The sequence below is a fragment of the Microcaecilia unicolor genome, chromosome 7 (genome assembly GCF_901765095.1).
Source record: "Microcaecilia unicolor chromosome 7, aMicUni1.1, whole genome shotgun sequence".
Classification (NCBI taxonomy): domain Eukaryota; kingdom Metazoa; phylum Chordata; class Amphibia; order Gymnophiona; family Siphonopidae; genus Microcaecilia; species Microcaecilia unicolor.
This window is the reverse complement of record NC_044037.1, coordinates 13,804,970-13,829,799: the sequence shown is the minus strand read 5'-3', so window position 1 is coordinate 13,829,799 and position 24,830 is coordinate 13,804,970. Positions and strand designations below refer to the sequence as shown.

Here is a 24,830-nt window from a genome sequence, read left to right as displayed (position 1 = left end):
GTGCAGACGCGGGTTTTGGGCGCACGCAGAATCATTTTTCAGTGCACCTGTAAAAAAAAAGGGCCTTTTTAAACATTTTTGCCGAAAATAGACCTGCGGCAAAATGAAAATTGCCACGCGTCCATTTTGGGTCGGAGACTTTACCACCAGCCACTGACCTAGCGGTAAAGTCTCACAGCGCAGAATAAAAAAATTTTTTTTTGGCTGCGCATATCGGACGCACAGCAGAAATGAAATTACCAAAAGAGCTAAGCGGTAGCCGTGCGGTAACTCCATTTTAGCTCGCGTTGGGCGCATGGAGACGCTTACACGGCTTAGTAACAGGGCCCCTTAGTATTTTATATGCAGGACATTTACACAGGCATAAAAATGTGTGATTCACGACAGCTGCCCATAACTCGGTGTGAGTACACTAAAAAAAAAGCCACAAGTGAGGGTTTAAAGTTGCACAGAACATAAGAATTGCCATGACATGACAATATAATATGTGTGTGCGGTTCTGCATCCATGCATATGCACATCTCATCCTGCTTGCTAGACTTTACCGTTTGGAGGGAACAGGTAAAAGGCAGCTTTGCACAAGTCTCTGGGTTAGGGCTCAGAGAGGGAGGAGGAAAGGGAAAGGGGAAATGGGACTTGATATACTGCCTTTCTGTGGTATTTTGCAACTACATTCAAAGCGGTTTACATATATTCAGGTACTTATTTTGTACCAGGGGCAATGGAGGGGCAAGTGACTTGCCCAGAGTCACAGGGAGCTGCAGTGGGAATTGAACCCAGTTCCCCAGAATCAGAGTCTGCTGCACTAACCACTAGGCTACTCCTCCACTAGCAACATTCCATGTAGAAGCCTGCCCTTGCAGATCAGCAGTGCGGCCGCGCAGGCTTCTGTTTCTGTGAGTCTGACGTCCTGCTCATTTGCATAAATAATTTCTCATTGACGTACATAGATAAGAAGCATCTTTAAGTGGGGCTGTTATTAATGTCGACTTTCAGGGCAGAAGTGCTCTAAAACAGGACTAGTTAATAGTGAGGCATTATATGTGGGCAAAATCAGGACTGCCGAGAGGGGTGGGGGAGCAAAATTTCTCTTTCTCTTTCTTGCTCCTGATGGGACCCAGGTGATTGCGTTTCGACGAGCAGGAGAGAGAAAACTCCAGCGCTGGACCCCCCTTGGGGGCTGGGGGACATAGCCGCCAAGAGGGGGGGCAGGGGGGACAAAATTCCCCAGGCCCGGCGCCGCAGTCCCACCTGCCCTCCGTCGTCAACCGTCTGCCCCCTGCATTGAAAACGCAGTCTCACCTCCGTGAAAGCAGTGCTGCAGGCAGCAGAACGCGTCCCTTCGGCCCTCCTTCCCTCCGTGTATCCCGCCCTCGTCTGACTTCCGCGAGGGCGGGACACAAGAAGGGAAGGAGGGCCAAAGGGAGGCATTCTTCTGCCTGCAGCGCTGCTTTCACAGAGGTGAGACTGCGATTTCAATGCAGGGGGCCAGGCCCGGTGGTGGATGGAGGGGGGGAGCGGCGGTAACCTCGGGGGGGGGGGGGGGGGGGGGGGGAAGCAGTGGCTGCGGCGATCTCAGGGGGGGGGGGGAGCGGGGGCGACCTCGGGGGGGGGTGGAGGGAGGGAGCGGCGGTGACGGCGACCTCGGGGCGGCCTTGCCCCGGGCCCGGCCCAGTCTCTCGGCGGCCCTGCTGGGGGAGACCCGGAGGAGCAGACACTGCAGGTCTTCCTCCAGCGCTGCTCTTCACGCTGCCCATTGCTTGCTAAGCAGCTGCTTGTTCTCTCAGGCCACACATGCTCGGTTTTGAAACCAAGCATGCGCTGAGAGAAAAAGGAGCAGCAGGGGCAGGCAATGGGCAGAGCGAAGAGCAGCGCTGGAGGAAGACCTCTTCTGCTGGCAGGGGCTCGGGATCCCCACAAACCAAGGTATTTGAACTGCAGTCACGGCAGCGGCAGTGATCTGGGGGGTGCAGTGGCGACGATCGTGGTGGGGGGTGGCAGCGGTGATGATCGTGGGGGAGGGGCTGTGGCCCTGCTTCGGTTCAGTCTCTCAGCAGTCCTGGGCAAAATTAACCATTTGATGGGTGGGCCCTATGCAAAGGAGCACATTGTGCCTCTCCTTTCAAATCTCACAAATGCCCCCTCCCCCATATACATTTTGACTGCAAAGGAAAACTGGCAGAGGAGGAGGAAGCAGCAGGTAAGAAGCGCAGCTCACTGACTCCTCCTGCTGACTGGAGGCCAACGCACAGACGGTAGAGAGAATAGAATAGAGCTCTGCAGGCAGATGCTGGTTCTCTCCCTCCTCCAGTGCTTCTTTCTGCAAGCAGCTGACTTACCCAGATACAAATCTACCTTGAAAATCCTTGAAATAGCACATCCGAGAGGGCTTCTCCTAAACATTTGAGTTCTAGGCACATTCCTAGTTTGTCTGCGCCTTAATCCCGCTCTGTTTAAGTCCTGCAACGTTCTGTGATTGATCAGTCCATTATGTGATGATTCATACAAGGTTTCCAGACAAATGTCCCCTCTGAGAGGATTTACATTCACCAGAAGGGTATACTAGGTAATACGGTTGACTCATTCTACCTCTTTTGACCCAGAACTAGTCCAACGTTTCCCAGCTGGCTTGGAGCACAGGCTAAGCCCAGCTCCATGAAGTGAGCTCAAGGTCCAGGTCAATTCCAGATTTCTACTTTCTTGCAAAACCTTTTCCAGCAGGATTTATGAGATGAAATGATCCCTGGTTTTCAATGTCAACCTGTCAAGGACATTTTGCTAGAGGAGCATTTAAAGCTGTATAGGTGTCCTGGGATCAGGTTGGAACGATAACATTTCAGAACAAGTACTCCCTGGCCTAACCTGTGAACTTCAGTCACTCATTGTACGATTAACAGTGCATATTTTGATGTGAGGATAAGCTGCAATCCAGAGTTAATCCTTCCAAGTTCAGTATTTTCAGACACAGCAAACAAAATATTTAATTGAAAATCCAGGATATTTCCACTCACCTCTCATCCACAGGGATTGAAAATCCAGGATATTTCCACTCTCATCCACAGGGAGAACTGTTTAGTGCATGACCCAGAAATGTGCTTTGCTTTTATTTTCTTTGTTCGGTCTGGGTCTGGCAGCATTCTGGGACTTCCATCTCAATGAGAACCAACCCCCCTCCTCCACCCCAGGTGCTGCTGCCAGGAAGCTTCATATACAGTTACCTTTCAGCGGGTGGCAACAGTCCTCTGCCCAAGAGCAATGGACCGTAGCTATCACATAAGCCTGCCACACAGGAAGCCAATAGGTGCATCACTACCTAAGAACTGGAGCCCCTGCCCACCCCCCAACCCCTCTCCTCTGGGCTCTGGGAATAAACCTCCAGGAATCTAACCAGGGCACAGAGCATAGCCATCGAGCCATCCCGAGGGCTAGGTTGAGAACTCTTGTTCTAGAGCAGGGGTATCCAACCTTGGTCCTCGAGGGCTGCAGTCCAGTCAGGTTTTCAGGGTTTCTCCAATGACTATGCATGAGAAGTGTCATGCACTGCCTCCATTGTATGTAAATAGATCTCATGAATATTCATTATGAAAGTTCTAAAAACCTGATCTGGTGAGGACCGAGGTTGGACACCCCTGGTCTAGAGAAAGAAGGAGCATGAGAACTGGAGTTAAGACTGGGTCTCCCCCCTGGGATGTGCTTCATGGATTTAGCCACTGGATGGTGCTGTTACCTGATGACTGAGGATCCTTCTCCTCCTGGATATCAGAGCACTAGGCAAAGAATAGAACCCAGATTCTCTGCATGCCTCACACAGTACCTCCAGTGACCAATCTTATGAAGTGGAAAGGATCAAGGGTCCCCATTCATGGCGGAAGACTGTTGTATCTACATTTTTGAAGATGGCCAACTGGTAGAGGTAGAGAGAAACCCCTTGGAATCTGCTATGTAGAGCGAGGACAGTGTCCTCCTCTGGGCATACTGGACAGTGTGGGGCCCCCTCCAAATGTGTTGAGGAGAGGAGAAACATCTCTGTCCCTTTCGATGATTTCAAATGCTGGGAAAGGGAGGAGGCAGAAGGCAGGACTCCCAGGAATGTGGCAAAGAGTAAACATGATTTCACTCAAACCGCTGAACAAGCAAAAATTTCAGCAAAATTTCTGATGTATAAACAATCATACAAGTTGAAAACTCATAAACATTTGCAAGTCTTATGTATCTATTTCTCACTTAAAGTTCTTAAAACTGAGAAATAGATATATTTTATAAGATTTGCAAACGTTTGAGTTTTCAGCGTCTTTGTATTAATATAAATAGTAACAGGGGCATAGCTGCTATGGGGCCACGGGGGCCTGGGCCCCCGTAGATTTGGCCCTGGACCCCCCTGCCGGCGACCCTCTCAACCCCCCCTCCCGCCGCCAACCCACCACCTGCTACCTTTGCTGGCAGGGGACCCCAACCCCCACCAGCCGAAGTCTTCTTCCTTCGTTTGGTTTCTCAGTCTGACGTCCTGCAGGACGTCAGACTGAGAAACCAAACGAAGGAGCAAGACTTCAGCCGGCGGGGGTTGGGGTCCCCCGCAGCAAAGGTAGGCGACGGCGGGTGGGGGGTCGAGAAGGTCGTCGGCGGGGGGGGGGGTCAAAGTTGTTGGAGGTGTCGGCAATGGCGGCGGGGGGGATTGGCGGCGTCGGCGGTGGGGGGGCTAAAATGTGCCCCCTCACCTCAGCTCTGGACCCCCCTACCGCTGAAGTCTGGCTATGCCTTCCTGAATAGTAAACATGTTCATAATAATATTTCTGGATTTCTAGGTGGAAGGGTATATATGTGCATGAGTGTGGGGTTGGGGGCAAACTCCCTCACCTCCTCATTTTCACTCCCCTCCTCTTCTCTCCCTTCCTTTCACTCTCACTCATTCTCCTCTCTTTCCCTCTTTCTGGAATCAGCAACGGTTTTGACAACTGAGCCCCTCAGTATGGGCTTTACAGTGACCGACTCGGCTAGAAACTGGTTGAGTGGAGGTGACAAACGATAGTGGTAAATGGAGTTCACTTTGAGCAAAGGAGCTTACAAGGGATTGGTCTATGGTTCATTTCTTTTTAACCTTTTTGTAAGTGATAGGGTAGGAGGGCTGTCATGGTTTTATTAATCTCTAGATCTTAAGAAATTAAGATGGCTATACTGGGTCAGACCAATGGTCCATCTAGCCCAGTATCCTGTTTTCCACACAGTGGCCAAGCCAGGTCACAAGTACCTGGCAGAAACCCAAATCGTAGCAACATTCCATGTAGAAGCCCAAAGAATAGCAAGATTCTGGAATCTTAAAGAGTGACAAGATTCCATTTAGAATCCCAAAGAATAGCAAGATTCCAGAATCCTAGAGTAACAAGATTCCATTCAGAATCTATAAAGAGTAGCATCATTCCTTGCTACAAATCCCAGGGCAAGCAGTTGCTTCCCATGTCTGTCTCAATAGCAGACTAGGACTTTTCCTCCAGGAACTTGTCCAAACTTTTTAAAAAACCCAGATGCACTAATCGTTGTTCCCACATCCTCCGGCAAAGAGTTCTAGAGCTTAACTATTTGTTGAGTGAAAAAATATTTCCTCCTATTTGTTTTTAAAGTATTTCCATGTAACTTCCTCGAGTGTCCCCTAGTCTTTGTACTTTTGGAATGAGTAAAAAATCGATTTACTTCTACTCGTTCTACACCACTCAGGATTCTGTAGCCCTCAGGCATAGGAGCCAACTTTCAAAATTATTGGGGGTGCTAAGCCCAATGGAAATAACCCCTCCCTGGACATATACAAGGAATTTTCTCATTATTGGGGGTGCTCAAGCACCCACAGCACCCACAGAGTCAGCTCCAATGCCCTCAGGAATATAACTGCGCTGGCAGTCTTGTTTGTGAAGGGCACCGTGTAAACTGCTGCAAAGCTGCCCACCTCCTGCAGCCACCAACCGGCCAAAATTCAGCCCGTGGGAAGCGGGCCAGTTAAGTCCCGTGATCGGCGCTAGCCTGGCGACCGGCATTGAATATCTGGGGTTTTTTTTTCTGACCGGCTTAAACTTAACTGGCCAAGTTAATATTCAGCGCTGGCTGGTTACGTTTATAGTAGCCAAAGGTAAGACTGCTATTTAGATGGTCTGACTCGGCCGCTAAACTTAGCCAGCAAAATGCTGAATAGTCACAGCGAGCCAGTTATAATGCACGATATATATATTTTTTATTTGTACCCCGTGCTTTCCCACTCATGGCAGGCTCAATGCAGCTTAGGTACTTATTTGTACCTGGGGCAATGGAGGGTTAAGTGACTTGCCCAGAGTCACAAGGAGCTGCCTGTGCCTGAAGTGGGAATTGAACCCAGTTCCCCAGGACCAAAGTCCACCACTCTAACCACTAGGCCACTCCTCCACTATTGCACGATATAGCCAGTTAGCCATTATGTGCTAATATTGAGCTGAGATAACCAGCTATCTCGTGCCGTACATTGACATTTAGCCGGTTAAATGCTGTTTAACCAGCCAGAAGCCGTTCTTGGCTGGTTAAATAGCGCTGAATGTCGGCTGGCAAGAGATCAGCTTTGTATCTCTACAATGTGCAAGGTAGAAGCAAAGCACCCCTTTCACAGGGGAGGCTATAAACCTGTCATTCTTACCCGTGGTTGACGGCTTGCAGATTATATATTCAAATCTTACTGGAGCTTTTAGAAAAAGAGCTGTCAGTGAAATCTAAAGATAAATTTGGATGTCTTTGGTTGCCTCGTTTTCTAAAATGCCCAGCCAAATAGATTATTATTATTATATTCCTTCTAAATGTTAACAAGAAGGCAGCTACCCAAGATGGAGTTCCTTTGCCTGTTGCTTTCACAGGATGGCAGGGTTCTTAGCATCCAGAGTAGATGAGAACAAAAACCAACAGTTCAGGGTAAGAAAACCCCCACATGTAGTACAAATCAAGTGCAAAAGAGTAGGAGTGAACCAAAAAAATCTCTTCAGCCAATGGTGAGTTGAGGTAACTTTATTCAGCACCAAGTGTGAATAAGCAGTGGCGTAGAAAGGGGGGGTCGGTGGGGCGGTCTGCCCCAGGTGCACGCCGCTGGGGGGGGGGGGGTGTCGGCTTCGCTGGTTCCCTGCTCTCTCTGCCCCGGAACAGGTTACTTCCTGTTCCGGGGCAGAGAGAGCAGGGAACCAGCGGAGCCGACGCAGCTCCCAGCGATGTGCACTCGGGGGCGGATCGGCCCTCCCACCCGCTCCTCGCTTCTCAATGCATATAAGAATGCGCTCCGGGGGGGGGGGGGGGGTGCACACGCCGGAGGGGGGAGGGTGCGCGTGCCGGGGGGGGGGGGTGTGCGCAGCGACGACCCGCCCCGGGTGTCAGCCACCCTCGCTACAGCACTGTGTATAAGACCCTTGGTGCGGAATAAAGTTACCTCAACTCACCATTGGCTGACGAGATTTTTTGGTCCACCCCTTACCATAGCAGAATATCAAGTCATGCAACTGAGAAGACAACAAGACTGAAGAACAAAGACCAACAGGGCAGGAGAGAAATCCTGGAAGCCCTCAATCATTTGGCTGCTTACTTTGTGAAGGAACTGAAGAGAAGCCCAAGAAAAGCCAACACCGCTCCTGCTGAGGAGGTCACTCTGCAGCCAATCCAGTCTGTGAAGATGCTGACCACAGGAGAGAAGAGGAAGAGCATTCCAATGGACAAAGCTCCGACCAAGGCTAGACAAAGAGAGAGAGAGAGAGAGATTAATGATCACCAGGGCCCAAACTGTACAAATGTTACTTCATGAAGAGATGCTCGGCCTTGCTACTTTCCCAGGAGACTTTTGCTAATGCTGTATTAGCCATGTGAGAGAAGTATCAGGGCATGTGGACTGCAATGCACTCATGCTATGACTCTCCAACGAACATATCTGCTATCATGAAGTACTGCGGAAAAATAGCCTCTTTTCCTGCAACCAGTTAATTCCTTTTCACCTGTGCTATTTATAAAGGAAAGGATTTTTATTTATTTATTTGTTACATTTGTACCCCACATTTTCCCACCTATTTGCAGGCTCAATGTGGCTTACATAATACCGTAAAGGCATTTGCCAGTCAGTTGATAACAAATACAAGGTTGTATTGTGTTCAGATGAGGTAGGTGTGTGTCAGGCACCGTGAAGGTAGAAGGGAATGAGGATTGTATATTAGTCAGTACGATCATTGGTTGTGCTGTGTTGCTGGATATGGGGATTTACGTTGGATCAGTGGGGTATGCCTTTTTGAAGAGGTTTTGAGTTCTAGGATTCTCCAAAGACTAATTTAACTCCCAGAATTACTTCAATAGCTGTGCTACTTCTTCATGCAAGAGATTAAGAGCAGCTGCTTCCTTCATTCCAAGCTTGGATCATCTGGATCACCCAAGAAACGAGAGAACAGCAGGTGTCGGAGATGTACAATGCGCCTTCTTGAGATCAGATACCGATTCTGTGATATGACTCATGTCATTCAGTAGGTTCTTAGCTCTAGACTGTCATTTCTACATGCATGCTATCAATAGAAATCAAACAAAATAAAACATGGAAAATAAAATAAGATGATACCTTTTTATTGGACATAACTTAATACATTTCTTGATTAGCTTTCGAAGGTTGCCTTTCTTCGTCAGATCGGAAATAAGCAAATGTGCTAGCTGACAGTGTATATAAGTGAAAACATTCAAGCATTACTATGACAGTCTGACAGGGTGGGAGGATGGGGGTGGGTAGGAGGTATGCATGGGGACATCAAAGCATATCATTGATATTCTAACAGGATGGGTGTGGATAGGTGAGGGATGTAAATTGAATCGTGTCTTAAGCATCTGGCCTGTTTCTCCAATATAGCATCCTTCATTACATTTTTTACACTGAATGATATATACCACATTGGAAGGTGAGCAATATACCAATGTGGTATATATCATTCAGTGTAAAAAATGTAACGAAGGATGCTATATTGGAGAAACAGGTCAGATGCTTAAGACAAGATTCAATTTACATAGACATCACATGAACAATACCGGTGCCAGTAGGATTCCCACGCCTGTTGGTCAGCATTTTACAGAACCAGGACACTGTACCAGTGACTTCACAGTGAGAATCCTGAAAGGTAACTTTAAAACCATATAAGAACGTAAGACCTTTGAAGTCAGAATGATTGAATATTTTAACACCCAACAGAAAGGACTTAACAAGGATCCTTTATAAACCATAAAGCTGTATTTCTCTCCACCCCTCACCTATCCACACCCATCCTGTTAGAATATCAATGATATGCTTTGATGTTCCCATGCATACCTCCTACTCACCCCCATCCTCCCACCCTGTCAGACTGTCATAGTAATGCTTGAATGTTTTCACTTATATACACTGTCAGCTAGCACATTTGCTTATTTCCGATCTGACGAAGAAGGGCAACTTTCGAAAGCTAATCAAGAAATGTATTAAGTTATGTCCAATAAAAAAGGTATCATCTTATTTTCTTTTCCATGTTTTATTTTGTTTGATTTCTATTGATAACCTTAAGAGTGGACTAACATGGCTACCACACTCCTCTACATGCATGCTACAAATTATAGGCTTCCAGGCAGGTTCGTGTCATGATTTTTTTTACACTAAATCTAAAGCTTAGTTTTTAGAATAAATGGTTCTGTTTTAAAAGACAAGTTGGTTCAAAATTCTGTCAATATTTAGAGATCCCTAAAGACTCCCAGACTTCCTTCACTCATTGGAGAGCCACCATCCCTATCTTAGGCGTCATCCCTTAACAAGTGCAACATCTGCTTAACAACTGGAGGGGCAGTATTTGCCCAGACTAAAAGAGGTCCCCTCTGAAGCCGTATTCAAAAATACCTTGGATCTGTAAAAAAAAAAAAAGGTGATGCCCTATACACCCATGAGTGCTTTGCTGGGTCTCTGCCACTATCATGCTTGTAAGACAACACATACACAGTGCAAAAACATGGGTGTACACACCATAGAGCACTACACCTAAGTCCAAAGGTCATTTGGTCCTCAACAGATGTTTTACACCAGTTTCTAGTGCATTTCATCTGCTGTACAAGAGCACATCTGTAGAAACTGCACCAGGGTAGAAATGGAAAGATCCATGATGGAACTGCTCCAGTGCCTCCACGTGTGAAGCAAACTGCTCCCAGGCACCCATAAAACACACACACACAAATATGCACAGACATACACACACACACACACCTCTTGGGCTTTCTTTCCCAGGCGTCTTTACCACAACATAAAACTCTGATCATTGTAAATCAAACGGAGGTTGGGTGAATGTGGAGTGGATGTTCGGAATTCTTCTCATGTGCAAGGGGTAACTGTTCGTCAAAGGCCATTATACTCCAACAAAGCCATTTCCCTGGCTCATTTGACGCTGGTGTTTGGTACTTGGCATTCAAGCAGATTGCATAACACTTAGTAATCAAATCACAATCCCCAAATCCCAAAACAAGAGCAGCCAGCAACTGGCAACACGACACAAAGTTGGCATGGTGCCTTCTGGTGGGGATGTGCACAGGTCTGGGCTTGACTTGACCCTGTAACAGCTTCTTACCTACAGCAACTTCCATTTGGATAGGAGGCCATGACTTGAAGGGGAGAGGGAGAGAGAGATGTGGATTGACTAGCAGGGATGAAAGCTAACGTTCCAAATCCTGGATTATTGTATAAAAGTCTAATGAATCACTGCTTCCACGGTGTTGTTTTTTTAATAGACTGTTTTGGCCGAAGTCCTTTTGGCTGTCATCCTTTCCCTGCTCACAGCAAGATGTTGAATGCAGGCTGTTGGGCTGCTGCAGCTATGGAAACAGTGCCCAGGGAGTCTGTAAGTGAAATAATAACATGACTCAGCATTGTACCCTATTTGAGCCTAGGGGGATCAGACCCATCCAGCCTTACCCATATTCTGGAGCGAGCTGGGAAAGCCTGAAGAAACATCCCTGTCTACTCTAATAAGTTTCAAAGGTGCTTACAGTGACATGCTAACATTAAACTCCAAGGATGTGTTTGTATGCGCTGCTATCAGCAGTGAACCCAAGATAGCAAGAGACACAAAAATGGCCTATCCAGTGCCCAATGGTTAGCAGAGCTGGTGTGCAAGAGACCCAGCTGTTGTCCTTAAACTGAGCCCATGTTCCCTGGATCACAGCCTCTGAAATACTACTTACTACTTATCATTTCTAAAGCGCTACTAGACGTACGCAGCGCTGTACACTTGAACATGAAGAGACAGTCCCTGCTTGACAGAGCTTACAATCTAATTAGGCCAGACAAACAGGACAAACAAGAGGTAAGGGACTATTAAAGTGAGGATGATAAAATAAGGGTTCTGAACAAGTGAGTAAGGGTTAGGAGTTAAAAGCAGCATCAAAAAGGTGGGCTTTTAGCTTAGATTTGAAGACGGTCAGAGATGGAGCTTGACGTACCGGCTCAGGAAGTCTATTCCAGGCATATGGTGCAGCAAGATAAAAGGAACTGAGTCTGGAGTTAGCAGTGGAGGAGAAGGGTGCAGATAAGAGAGATTTACCCAGTGAACGGAGTTCCCGGGGAGGAATGTAGGGAGAGATGAGAGTGGAGAGGTACTGAGGAGCTGCAGAGTGAATGCACTTATAGGTCAATAAGAGGAGTTTGAACTGTATGCGGAAACGGATAGGAAACCAGTGAAGTGACTTGAGGAAAGGGCTAATATGAGCATAATAACAATGGCGGAATATTAGTCGTGCAGCAGAATTTTGAACAGATTGAAGAGGAGAGAGATGGCTAAGTGGGAGACCTGTGAGAAGCAAGTTGCAATAGTCTAAGCGAGAGGTGATAAGAGTGTGGATGAGGGTTCTGGTAGTGTGCTCAGAAAGGAAAGGGCGAATTTTGCTGATATTATAGAGAAAGAAACGACAGGTTTTAGCAGTCTGCTGAATATGTGCAGAGAAGGAGCGGGAGGAGTCGAAGATGACCCCAAGGTTACGAGCTGATGAGACAGGAAGGATGAGAGTGTTATCCACAGAAATAGAGAATGGGGGAGGAGGAGAGGCTGGTTTAGGTGGAAAGATGAGAAGCTCAGTCTTGGTCATGTTTAGTTTCAGATGGCGCTGAGACATCCAGGCAGGCTGATACTTTGGCCTGGATTTCGGCTGAGATCATGAAATAGGAGTCCCAATGATCATGCAACAGTGACACCTGCTGGTGAACTCAAGGTTGCACTTCTGCCACGTGCAAGCCCTGAAGAAGGAGTTCCATGTAACAGTGACACCTATTGGTGGTCTCAAGGTTGCACTTTTGCTAAGTGCAACCCCTGAAGTAAGAGTCTCAATGATTATGAAACAGTGACACCTACTGGAAGCAAGTGCAACCCTGAGACCACCAACAGATGTCACTGTTGTGTGACAGAGAGTGTGTGGGGGGGGGGGGGAAAGGGGGGGACTTCTCTCTTCTTACTCTGCAGTGAATCTCGGGGTGACCACAACTCAAAAATTCCCAGATGTGTGCACCACCCATCCACCATTTTCCTGTCTGTACTGGAGCTGCCTTATCGGAACTGGAACAAAACAGGAGATAGAAAAGCAACAGTGGAAATCAGGCCCTGCAAGAATTTTACATCTCTTGCTCAGCACCTTCGTTTTTTTAATTGCACTTTTGGACTAATTATAGAATTCGTAATGGACAGTGCCATTACAGTGATATAATCGCATAATTAGCAATATTAGCCTGTCCCACTATTACAATACTTTACTAAGCATTTTTTTAAAGGGGGTGGTCTGGGGGGGGGGGGGGGGGGGGGGTTGTGGCAGTGCTGTTCAGTGCTGTACCAAAGGCTGTGTGAGCAGTGAAGCTGCACAGGATGTAAATATGGAGAGGCAAAAAATGACTCCCAGCCCACCGACTCCTATAATTGGTGCTGGCAAAGTGGGTGGGAGCATCAGTGGGCGGGTTGCACAGGGTGCAGCTATAGTTTGGTACGGTCCTGGTGCTGCTGTATGGAGGATCTGGATTTACAGAGTACAAGTCAACGGGCTGTAAATTGTCTTGTGGATCAGTTTGTACGATGTTGAGTTTAGTTTAATTTAGATCTATCAGCACATATTTTAAGAATAATGCTTATAAATGTTTTTGTTTATTAAAGGTTCAATATACCGACTTCTACAACTGGAACAAAAGAAAGCAGTTTACATTTTACATTTAAAAATGTAAAAACACAAGAAAGAAAAAAAGAACTAAAATGATGTTGTGTGTGACGATCATAATTGTTGAGTCTAACTCTCGAAATCATGGGGGGGCTGCAGGCAAGGGGTATGAAAGTTAATTGGGGGGGGGGGTTGGGGAAGTAAGATTGACGGTTTGGCTAGGGCTTGCACCAGCTCTGACCATACGTACCCAAATTATTATATAAGTAAGCTCTTTGAGCAGGGACTGTCTTTCTTCTATGTTTGTGCAGCGCTGCGTATGCCTTGTAGCGCTATAGAAATGCTAAATAGTAGTAGTAGTAATGTTGCAGGAACCTCAGTAATAAATATATGTGTTGCCATACTGGGACAGACCAAAGGTCCATCAAGCCCAGTATCCCATTTCCAACAGTGGCCAATCCAGGTCACAAGTACCTGGCAAGATCCCAAAAAAGTACAATACATTTTATGCTGCTTATCCCACCAGAAATAAGCAGTGGATTTTCCCAAGTCCATTTTAATAATGGCTTATGGACTTTTCTTTTAGGAAGCTAGCCAAACCTTTTTAAACCTGGTAAGCTAACTGCTTTTACCACATTCTCTGGCAATGAATTCCAGAGTTTAATTACAAGTTAAGTGAAGAAATATTTTCTCTGATTCTTTTTAAATTTACTACTTTGTAGCTTCGTTGCGTGCCCCAGCAGCAATGAATGGGGCTTAACAAAGTTTGGCCTAATGGCAGCAGCTCGTTTCCTTATAGCTGCTAAATTTAGTCTCTCAATGTGGAGTGGAGGAGTGGCCTAGTGGTTAGAGCACTGGTCTTGCAATCCAGAGGTGGCCAGTTCAAATCCCACTGCTGCTCCTTGTGATCTTGAGCAAGTCATTTAACCCTCCATTGCCTCAGGTACAAACTTAGATTGTGAGCCCTCCTGGGACAGAGAAATATCCAGAGTACCTGAATGTAACTCACCTTGAGCTACTACTGAAAAAGATGTGAGCAAAATCTAAATACATAAATAGTACAACCTTGATTAGATTTGGGGTCCAACTGGGTTGACAATAGATGTCCTCAAGAAAACAATATTGTTATTCAACCAAACACTGAATTTCCACCCCCTGAAAATAGGCCCCAGTGCATTCCTAGCTGAAATGGAAAGGTTTTCACAGCCCAAGCTCTCCTTTGAAGTGAAGCCTTGGCAAATCAGGATTTCCTTCAGCTAACTGCACACACCACTAATTGCAGTAACACACACACACATACCCCCTACAAACTGTCTTGCACCGTTATCTAGTTAGCTAACAGTGGACAAGCAAAATATAATTCCCAGGCTTCAGAAGTCTCAAAACTAAAAAAACAAAAGAAGGCATCCTCTCTAGTCCTTTCAGCAAACAATAAACAGACCTTTATGAAATACCTACTGAAGCTTTGAATAGTCAATTGCGTGCGAAGAATTTCAGTAACAAGTACGTACAGCAAGAAGGGTGAAAAACATTCTTAAAGAAAGGCAAAGAAAAGGATGAATTAGATAAGAAGGCCTTGAGGACTTGTTCCCCACCGAATGCCCCTCCAAGTATTCCAGCTCAGGTCACGAAACGAACACCAAGGTCACAGATGCTTTGTAAAAAGTGCCCTGTACACTGAACATGACCATAACAGGATTTTTAAGTGCCCACTTTCCAAATAAGCCACATTGAACCTGCCATGAGTGGGAAAGCGCTGGGTACAAATGTAACAAAAATAAAAATAAAAAAAATAACATGCTTCAATGTACAGCAGAAAATAGATGTGAAGAGCAATAAAAGTACCTCAGAAATGTCCTGTCTTATATTATTTCTGGTTTTGATTCTCCGTTGGTTGCCTGTCCAAACTAGAATACATTTCAAAGTTCTATGTCTGATATTTAAGATTATGAATGGCCTTTGTCTAGGCTATCTTTCATCATTAATCGTAACTCAACCTTCTAAGAGTGCGACCAGGCTTTTGCATGTTAATAAGCTTCAACAGCCGCTTTTTTCTAAACCTAGGTTGGCTGTTACTTTTAAGAGACGTTTCACATTTGCTTTAGTCCCGATATGGAATATTTTACCTTCTGAAATTCGGACTGAAAAGTGGAGTAGAGAGGAGTGGCCTAGTGGTTAGGGTGGTGGACTTTGGTCCTGGGGAACTGAGTTCAATTCCCACTTCAGGCACAGGCAGCTCCTTGTGACTCTGGGCAAGTCACTTAACCCTCCATTGCCCCATGGGGCAATTATCTAAGGCTCAGGAAACTACTGAAAACATGGCTTTTTGCTCATTATTATTCTTAAGTAGGTATTTTTTATGACTTTTATTTACTTGTACTCATTTTTGTTGTATTTTAAAATTGTTATCATTATTATGATTTCTATTGAATTTGTATATTAGGTTCCTATCATTGTAAATGGTTCTGAGCTCTTGGGGCGATACGCTATAAGATTTCTTATGCTATGTTATGTTTAATCACTTAAATTTATATTTGTGTAAGGTTTAAACGTTTCGCAAATGTTTGATGTAAAAGATATCTGCTCCTTTATACAAACCTCCTTCATTCAAATAACTCTCTTAGATAATACAATAATTGTTTTGAATATTTCCCTTTAGCCTAATTGTTTTGAATATTTCCCTTTAGCCTCTCTTATTTGATTTAAGTGAGAATGTGTTTAAGAGTGGCCTGCTGCATCAAGGTTTTCCAACTAACAGAGAATTTTGCATTTGTTCTCAGAAATGCAGTTCAGGGGAACATGGGACATTCCAAGTCACACATATCTGGCCCTGTTCTCCATCTCACACACCAGGGCTTCCTCTTCCGTGTATTTCATCAGTGGCAGGGGGAGCTAAGATGGAAAGGAAGCATGGGACCTTTCCATCTACATCAAGCTGGAGGTCTGCCATTTCCCAGCCTGTTCCCTAACAGGAGATCGGCAAAAGGGGAGATGCTAGATTGGGGGAGGGGAGAAGAGCAAGAGGGGAAATCAGGGGCGTAGCCAGACAACAGATTTTAGGTGGGCCTAGGCAAGAAGTGGGTGGGCATCAAGTGTTTTCTCCCCCCCCCCCCCCCCTCCACCACCACCAAAAATATATCTCAGCTGGCAGGAAAATGCTTCTTTCCACCATGGCAGTCTACAGCAGGCATGTGCTGAAAACTGAGCATGTACAGGTGCCGGTATCATGGAGAGTAGCATTTTTGTTACCATCAGAGGGAAGTCTTCAGCTGGTGGAGCTTGAGATCCCCACCAGCTACTGCTAAATGTGTGCTACTATTGGGTGGGCCTGAGCTCTAAGTGGGTGGGCCCTGGCCCACCCAGGCCCACCTGTGGCTACGCCACTGGGGGAAATGCTAGACTGGGGGAGGTGGAAGAGGAGAAAGAAGGGAGATGTTTGCAAAGGAATACAATAGTCAGATCTTTCCAAATGTATACCCTGATTGCACCGTGAGAAAAACCTCACCCACTGGCCTTCAGTCTCACTCACTGCTGCAGAACTATAGGTTCCTGCGGGACTCAGCAAGTAACATGCCCAGTCCAGGGGAATCCATGACACAGACTAGCATTATGCAACATGGCTGCAAAGATCAAAGGCTACTTTGGACGTGCTGGTGAAATAGGTTGACCAGACAGGTCCATGTCAAAAGGGCTAAGCTAGTCTTGTGTTCACTCCAATCAGTGTGTCAATGTGTGAAGATGTAGTTCTGATTTCTCTAAGACTATCTCTTTCTGAATGCAGTGGAATAAATCACTGGTCCAGCCAAACCCTTCTGACATGGTCAAGCTACACTGAAATGTCTTCTGCTTCCATTGGTTGCAGTAGTTAAGAGTTAGGTTCAACAACTAAAAAGCACTACAGGGCATTCAGCCAACCAAATCATTCAACTGATCAACAAGCGCACGCATTTTAAACTCACACAGTATCAGGCTACGAAATGCAAGGGCAGCAGCGCTCTTTCACTAAGGAGAGTAGTAATGCTCCCTGTGGTACTTTTTTTGTTGTAAATTTGTGCTACTTGACCCGAGTATAGTAGAGCTGGCCAAAAAGAAACAAGGGGGCCCCTTTTACTAACACGCGTAGGCGCCTACGTGCGTCAGATGAGAACTACCACACGGCTACTGCACAGGGGCAGTAATTCAAATTTTGACGCCCGTCCAAAATGCGCGGCAGAAAATAATTTCTATTTTCTACCGTGTGGTGCTAACTGGGTGGTAATCGTTTGTGCAGGCGCGCTGAAAAATGGACCTGTGCGCGTCAGCGCAGTCCGTTTTTCAGGGCACCTTAGTAAAAGGGCCCTAAAGAGTGACGCCTTTCCAGGGAGGATAAAATCCCGATATTCCCAGTGGTTGAACCTCTCGGAAAATGGCTTATATAACGAGGTAACAGAAAGGTTCTTGGGTTCTTCTAGTAGAAAGGACTCACAAATTAAAGCCAGCACCTCTTCCTCACCCTCCCAAATTATTTATTGAATCAGTATCTTTAAAGGGCCAGGCAAGCACCATCCTTTTAGAGCTGTGTAACTGCGATTGGAGCTCATGAACTGTGGCGATATCTCAGCCTGTACTGAATTAGTTGAACTTGAAACCTATTGTCATCATCTTCCCTTTCTAGGTGACCTCCGAGTGCCCTTTCTCAACGCAACAGATACTCCTTTCAGGTCTACAGTGTGCAATACCACACTGCACTTCCCTCTACTATGAAAGCACAGACTCAAGTTTGGGGATCTCCTTGCTCAAGGCACAGATTTGCAAAGTGAAATAACAAAACCATTAGTAATCCTTTTAATCTGCTGATCATCTAGTGACTCAGCAGGGCTTCTGATGCTTCCTTTATGTCTTATTAATTCATCTGTCCATTTTTCAGGGGGTAATAACACTGTACTAAAAAGACCTTACACTTCTTCTGGGGGTAGTCAGCTGAAACTGGATGTGGGATAGAAAGACATAAGCGTGGCACACTTATTTACATGCCCGGGGGTGGGGGTGGGGGTTAAGACATAATGGTAAGAGCGGGGGGGGGGGGGGGGGGGGGGGGGGGGGGGGGGGGGGGGGGAGGGGATGGGGCCTGCCGGGGTGGCCAGGAAGGGGGGATATGGGTTTGTGAATGCACCACCATGGCTTTTGGAGCTGGTAAATGCCCTGTGCGGGGTATGCTCCCTGCATGTACCTCACAGGATCGACATTTGCCATGTGTTACGTTTTCCTGTTAACACATTGGTGAGTGCAAACAGTTACTGTTCCTGTCAAAATGGGCCCCCTGGGCGTTCCAGGTAGCTGGTTTAACCCCCAACATGTACCTTCCTTGGACATGGATATTCTTTCCCCTTCTTTAATGGAGGAATGAATGTCTATATTTTAAAATTCAAATATAGAGTATTCCACATGTTTACAAAATGACTATGTTACTGGGGAAAAGCCTCAAAGAGCTCCATGATTAAATATTGATCTAACGGAGCTTGAACAGAACAACTGGTCTTCATCATAGGCAAAAACCCCAATATCGCAGTTTTAAATAAACGTAATAATCTGCAATCAAATGCTGTTTTAAATACACTTCATATTATTTTTTCTATCATCGCTGCGTAATTACTGCTAGAACGTGCCAATCTATCCAATATGCTCTATTGCACTTATCTTATTGAATAGTGTTTCACTAAATGCTGCTCCACGCTGTGCTGTTCCTCTCTCGCTGCCCTGAGCCAATGGTGGCCAGCGTTTCGCTGCTTCTTCAGGGTCTCAGGCTGCAATTGGAACACTCGCAAGTCTAAACCCCTCTCTTCCCTTTATCATTATCTCATTGAAAGCTCTGCCTGTCCCTAATTTCCTTTAAATCTGTACAGCAGGTTTGATTGCAGCATAACAGTCAACTTTGTCTCTATTTACTGTGGCATTTATCACCAAAACAATCCGAAGGAGCTGGAGAATACTGTTATGGAGGTCAAAATGCCTTAAGGTATTTCAGGGTGCGCAAACTATTTATTGTAAAACTAAATTCCACTCTGCTGCACAATTGAACAAATCCCACTCTTTTTCCCTCACTGGCATAGGTCCTGCTCCTGGTGACACCAGCCCAGCTTTTATCAAGGTCAGGGCCAGTCACAGTAAATTCATAACTCCACAGCAATCGCTTTTCACTGACAAAGGTTAGGCTCTTTGAGGTCACAACTCCTGAGGCCAGCCAGCCCTCAACAGTAACTGGACTGCTGGCAAAAGTCACAGCAGCCGAACAATTTCATGCCACTCCATTCAGTTTTCCCTGGCATCAATTGTATTTGTACGGAGTTGACAGCTCCTGACACAAATCCAGTGTAAAAACTCTGCTCCTGATGAAAACAGTCTGGCTAGCAGGATTGTGTAATCAGTTCCTCAGCACATCACCCCGTCTTACAAAGCAAAATTTGCAGGCAGTTAGGCTAGGCTTGAGGGCTCAGCTGTGAATGAAAGAGATTGTCCAAGGCACAGCTTCACAACTTCATGACACTTTCACCAAAGGTTGTGCTGATAATCCACAGTCCTCCGCACAGAAACCCCAAACTTGTCTTGGCTTCCCAATAGGCGATTTAACATGAGATACGTTTCCATTTGCTGGGTTTCCAATCTATGTAAATTTATCAGGCTGAGGTTTACAGGTAACATAGTAACATAGTAGATGACGGCAGAAAAAGACCTGCACGGTCCATCCAGTCTGCCCAACAAGATAACTCATATTTGCTGCTTTTTGTGTATACCCTACTTTGATTTGAACCTGTGCTCTTCAGGGCACAGACCGTATAAGTCTGCCCCGCACTATCCCCGCCTCCCAACCACCAGCCCCTCCTCCCAACCACCGGCTCTGGCACAGACCATACAAGTCTGTCCAGCACTATCTCCGCCTCCCAACCACCAGTCCCGCTTCCCACCACCGGCTCTGGCACAGACCGTATAAGTCTGCCCAGCACTATCCCCGCCTCCCAACCACCAGCCCTGCCTCCCAACCACCGGCTCTGGCACAGGCACAGACCGTATAAGTCTGCCCAGCACTATCCTCACCTCCCCAGCCCTGCCTCCCAACCCCGGCTCTGGCACAGACCATACAAGTTTGCCCAGCACTATCCTCACCTCCCAACCACCAGCCTCGCCTCCCAACCACCGGCTCTGGCACAGACCGTATAAGTCTGCCCAGCACTATCCCCGCCTCCCACCACCGGCTCTGGCACAGACCGTATAAGTCTGCCCAGCACTATCCCCGCCTCCCAACCACCAGCCCCACCTCCCAACCACCGGCTCTGGCACAGGCACAGACCGTATAAGTCTGCCCAGCACTATCCTCACCTCCCCAGCCCTGCCTCCCATCCCCGGCTCTGGCACAGACCGTACAAGTCTGCCCAGCACTATCCTCATCTCCCAACCACCAGCCCCGCCGCCTCCCAACCACTGGCACAGACCGTATAAGTCTGCCCAGCACTATCCCCGCCTCCCACCACCGGCTCTGGCACAGACCGTATAAGTCTGCCCAGCACTATCCCCGCCTCCCAACCACCAGCCCCACCTCCCAACCACCGGCTCTGGCACAGGCATAGACTGTATAAGTCTACCCAGCACTATCCTCACCTCCCCAGCCCTGCCTCCCAACCCCGGCTCTGGCACAGACCGTACAAGTCTGCCCAGCACTATCCTCACCTCCCAACCACCGGCTCTGGCACAGACCGTATAAGTCTGCCCAGCACTATCCTCACCTACCAACCACCAGCCCCGCCTCCCAACCACCGGCTCTGGCACAGACCGTATAAGTCTGCCCAGCACTATCCCTGCCTCCCACCACCGGCTCTGGCACAGACTGTATAAGTCTGCTCAGCACTATCCCCGCCTCCCAACCACCAGCCCCACCTCCCAACCACCGGCTCTGGCACAGGCACAGACCGTATAAGTCTGCCCAGCACTATCCTCACCTCCCCAGCCCTGCCTCCCAACCCCGGCTCTGGCACAGACCGTACAAGTCTGCCCAGCACTATCCTCACCTCCCAACCACCAGCCCCGCCTCCCAACCACCGGCTCTGGCACAGACCGTATAAGTCTGCCCAGCACTATCCCCGCCTCCCACCACCGGCTCTGGCACAGACTGTATAAGTCTGCTCAGCACTATCCCCGCCTCCCAACCACCAGCCCCACCTCCCAACCACCGGCTCTGGCACAGGCACAGACCGTATAAGTCTGCCCAGCACTATCCTCACCTCCCCAGCCCTGCCTCCCAACCCCGGCTCTGGCACAGACCGTACAAGTCTGCCCAGCACTATCCTCACCTCCCAACCACCAGCCCTGTCTCCCAACCACCGGCTCTGGCACAGACCGTATAAGTCTGCCCAGCACTATCCTCACCTACCAACCACCAGCCCCGCCTCCCAACCACCGGCTCTGGCACAGACCGTATAAGTCTGCCCAGCACTATCCCCGCCTCCCACCACCGGCTCTGGCACAGACTGTATAAGTCTGCCCAGCACTATCCCCGCCTCCCAACCACCAGCCCCGCCTCCCAACCACCGGCTCTGGCACAGACCGTATAAGTCTGCCCAGCACTATCCCCGCCTCCCACCACCGGCTCTGGCACAGACCGTATAAGTCTGCCCAGCACTATCCCCGCCTCCCACCACCGGCTCTGGCACAGACCGTATAAGTCTGCCCAGCACTATCCCCGCCTCCCACCACCGGCTCTGGCACAGACCGTATAAGTCTGCCCAGCACTATCCCCGCCTCCCCACCACAAGCCCCACCTCCCGATCTTGACTAAGCTCCTGAGGATCCATTCCTTCGGCACAGGTTATGAAGCTTTTCTAACACATACCTTTCCCTCCTAGACCCGCTTTCATCAAGAAATTATATTGTTCACAATCTTAATGTGAAGAAGGCCTTTAAGTGCTTGGAATAGCATTATTATTTTATCTGCTTAATCTACCAGGTCATCAATATCCTTTAGTTAACACCAATTGTTTCTTTTACTCTGGAATGACCATCCGCTATGTTATCCACATATCTATTATGTCATCCATGTTCTCTATGTAATATCAATTGTACCTTTTCACTCTGGAATGGCAAATGCCATGAAGGAACATTGTAAGCCACATTGAGCCTGCAAAAAGGTGGGGAAATGTGGGCTACAAATGCAGCAAATCAATCAATCAATCTGTTGTTTTACGTAACATGGTAACAGAGTAGATGACAGCAGATAAAGACCAGTACGGTCCATCCAGTCTGTCCAACAATATAAACTCATTACACATGGTATGAAGTGTTACATCATATGTACACCTGTTCTTGATTTATCCTTTTTTTTTTGTACCTCGTGCTTTCCCACTCATGCCAGACTCAATGCGGCTTAGGTTTTGTACCTGGGGCAATGGAGGGTTAAGTGACTTTCTCAGAGTCACAAGGAGCTGCCTGTGCCTAAAGTGGGAATCCAACTCAGTTCCCCAGGACCAGAGTCCACCACCCTAACCACTAGGCCACTCCTCCACTGTTGCTACTACTTGAGATTCTACATGGAATGTTGCTATTCCAACATTCCATGTAGCAGTCGGCCCTTGCAGATCACCAATGTGGCCGCGCAGGCTTCTACATGGAATGTTGCTAGTGGAATAGCAACATTCCATGTAGAATCTCCAATAGTAGCAACATTCCATGTAGAATCTCCAATAGTATCTATTTTATTTTTGTTACATTTGTACCCTGCGCTTTCCCACTCATGGCAGGCTCAATGCGGCTTACATGGGGCAATGGAGGGTTAAGTGACTTGCCCAGAGTCACAAGGAGCTGCTTGTGCCTGCAGTGGGAATTGAACCCAGTTCCCCAGGACCAAAGTCCACCACTCTAACCCCTAGGCCACTCCTCCCCTCCACTTGCCATTTTTAGGGCATAAACTGTAGAAGTCTGCACGGAACTGGCCTTGTTCTAAAATTTCTGAAGTTGTTGTCAAAGCATCCGAATAGCTGCACTCTGGCGTTTTATTTTACATTGCATTTAAATTTATGTTTGTTAGTGTGTGGATTTAATTTATTGATCTTTGTTTTGGTATGTGTTCAAAGATTTATATATGGCATCTGCTTTGGTTTGTTTTATTTGTATTTGAATTCTGTTCTGTACAGTGATGGTAAGATGCAGCATGTACACGTTGTAAATTAAGTTAAATTAAATTGTTACTTGCTTTCCCTTTCTGACGTTGACTCTCACCCACATTTTCTCCAATGTCTTTTGGCCTTCAGAAACCTGGGGTTATAAGTACATAAGTATTGCCATACTGGGACAGACCAAAGGTCCATCAAGCCCAACATCCTGTTTCCAACAGTGGCCAATCCAGGTCACAAATACCTGGCAAGATCCCAAAAACGTTCAATACATTTTATGCTGCTTATCCTAGAAATAAGCAGTGGATTTTCCCTGTGTCAATTTTAATAATGGTTTATGGGAGCAGGTGGGGGGAAGAGGGGTTGGTGGTTGGGAGGCGAGGATAGTGGAGGGCAGACTTATACGGTCTGTGCCAGAGCCGGTGATGGGAGGCGGGGACTGGTGGTTGGGAGGCGGGAAGTACTGCTGCGCAGACTTGTACGGTCTGTGCCCTGAATAAGGCAGGTACAAATCAAGGTACAAATCAAGGTAAGGTTTACACATATGTTGTCTTGTTGGGCAGACTGGATGGACTGTGCAGGTCTTTTTCTGCCGTCATCTACTATGTTACTATCCTGCTTATAATCAAAATAGAAAAACGCCTATATTGTGACCCTAATCGGGAGATAGACGTTTATCTCACAAAAGCGAATAAAGCTGTATAATCGAAAGCCGAATTTGGACGTTTTCAACTGCACTCCGTCGCGGATGCGGACAAAGTTGATGGGGGCGTGTCGAAGGCGGAACTGGGGCGTGGTTATCGGCCGATCAGAGATGGGCACCTTTCGCCGATAATGGAAAAAAAATATGCGTTTTTAGTGAGAATTTAGGGCACTTTTCCTGGACCCTGTTTTTCCACGAATAAGGCCCCAAAAAGTGCCCTAAATGACCAGATGACCACTGGAGGGAATCGGGGATGACCTCCCCTGACTCCCCCAGTGCTCACAAACCCCCTCCCACCACAAAATATGCCGTTTCACAACTGTTTATTTTCACCCTCAAATGTCATACCCACCTCCCTGGCAGCAGTATGCAGGTCACTGGAGCAGTTATTAGGGGGTGCAGTGGACTTCAGGCAGGTGGACCCAGGCCCATCCCTCCCCTACCTGTTACAATTGTGCTGCTTAATGCTTATTAGTCGTCCAACCCCCCAAACCCACTGTACCCACATGTAGGTGCCCCCCTTCACCCCTTAGGGCTATAGTAATGGTGTAGACTTGTGGGCAGTAGGTTTTGAGGGGGATTTGGGGGGCTCAACACACAAGGGAAGGGTGCTATGCACCTGGGAGCTCTTTTACCTTTTTTTTTGTTTTTGTAAAAGTGCCCCCTAGGGTGCCCGGTTGGTGTCCTGGCATGTGAGGGGGGACAGTGCACTACGAATCCTGGCCCCTCCCACGAACAAATGCCTTGGATTTATTCGTTTTTGAGCTGGGCGCTTTCATTTTCCATTATCGCTGAAAAACAAAAACGCTCAGCTCACAAATTGTCGAATAAAA

At 47.3% G+C, this 24,830-nt stretch overlaps 1 protein-coding gene across 1 annotated transcript in view; it reads right to left on the bottom strand.

Annotated features, from left to right (window-relative positions):
- The window catches only part of SLC16A2 (solute carrier family 16 member 2), a 199,744-nt gene that overhangs the window by 38,958 nt on the left and 135,956 nt on the right, over positions 1 to 24,830 (bottom strand). The window contains exon 6 of the mRNA XM_030209813.1: positions 7,577 to 7,721. Coding sequence (XP_030065673.1) covers positions 7,577 to 7,721 — 145 coding nt within the window. The remainder of the gene's footprint in view (positions 1 to 7,576; positions 7,722 to 24,830) is intronic.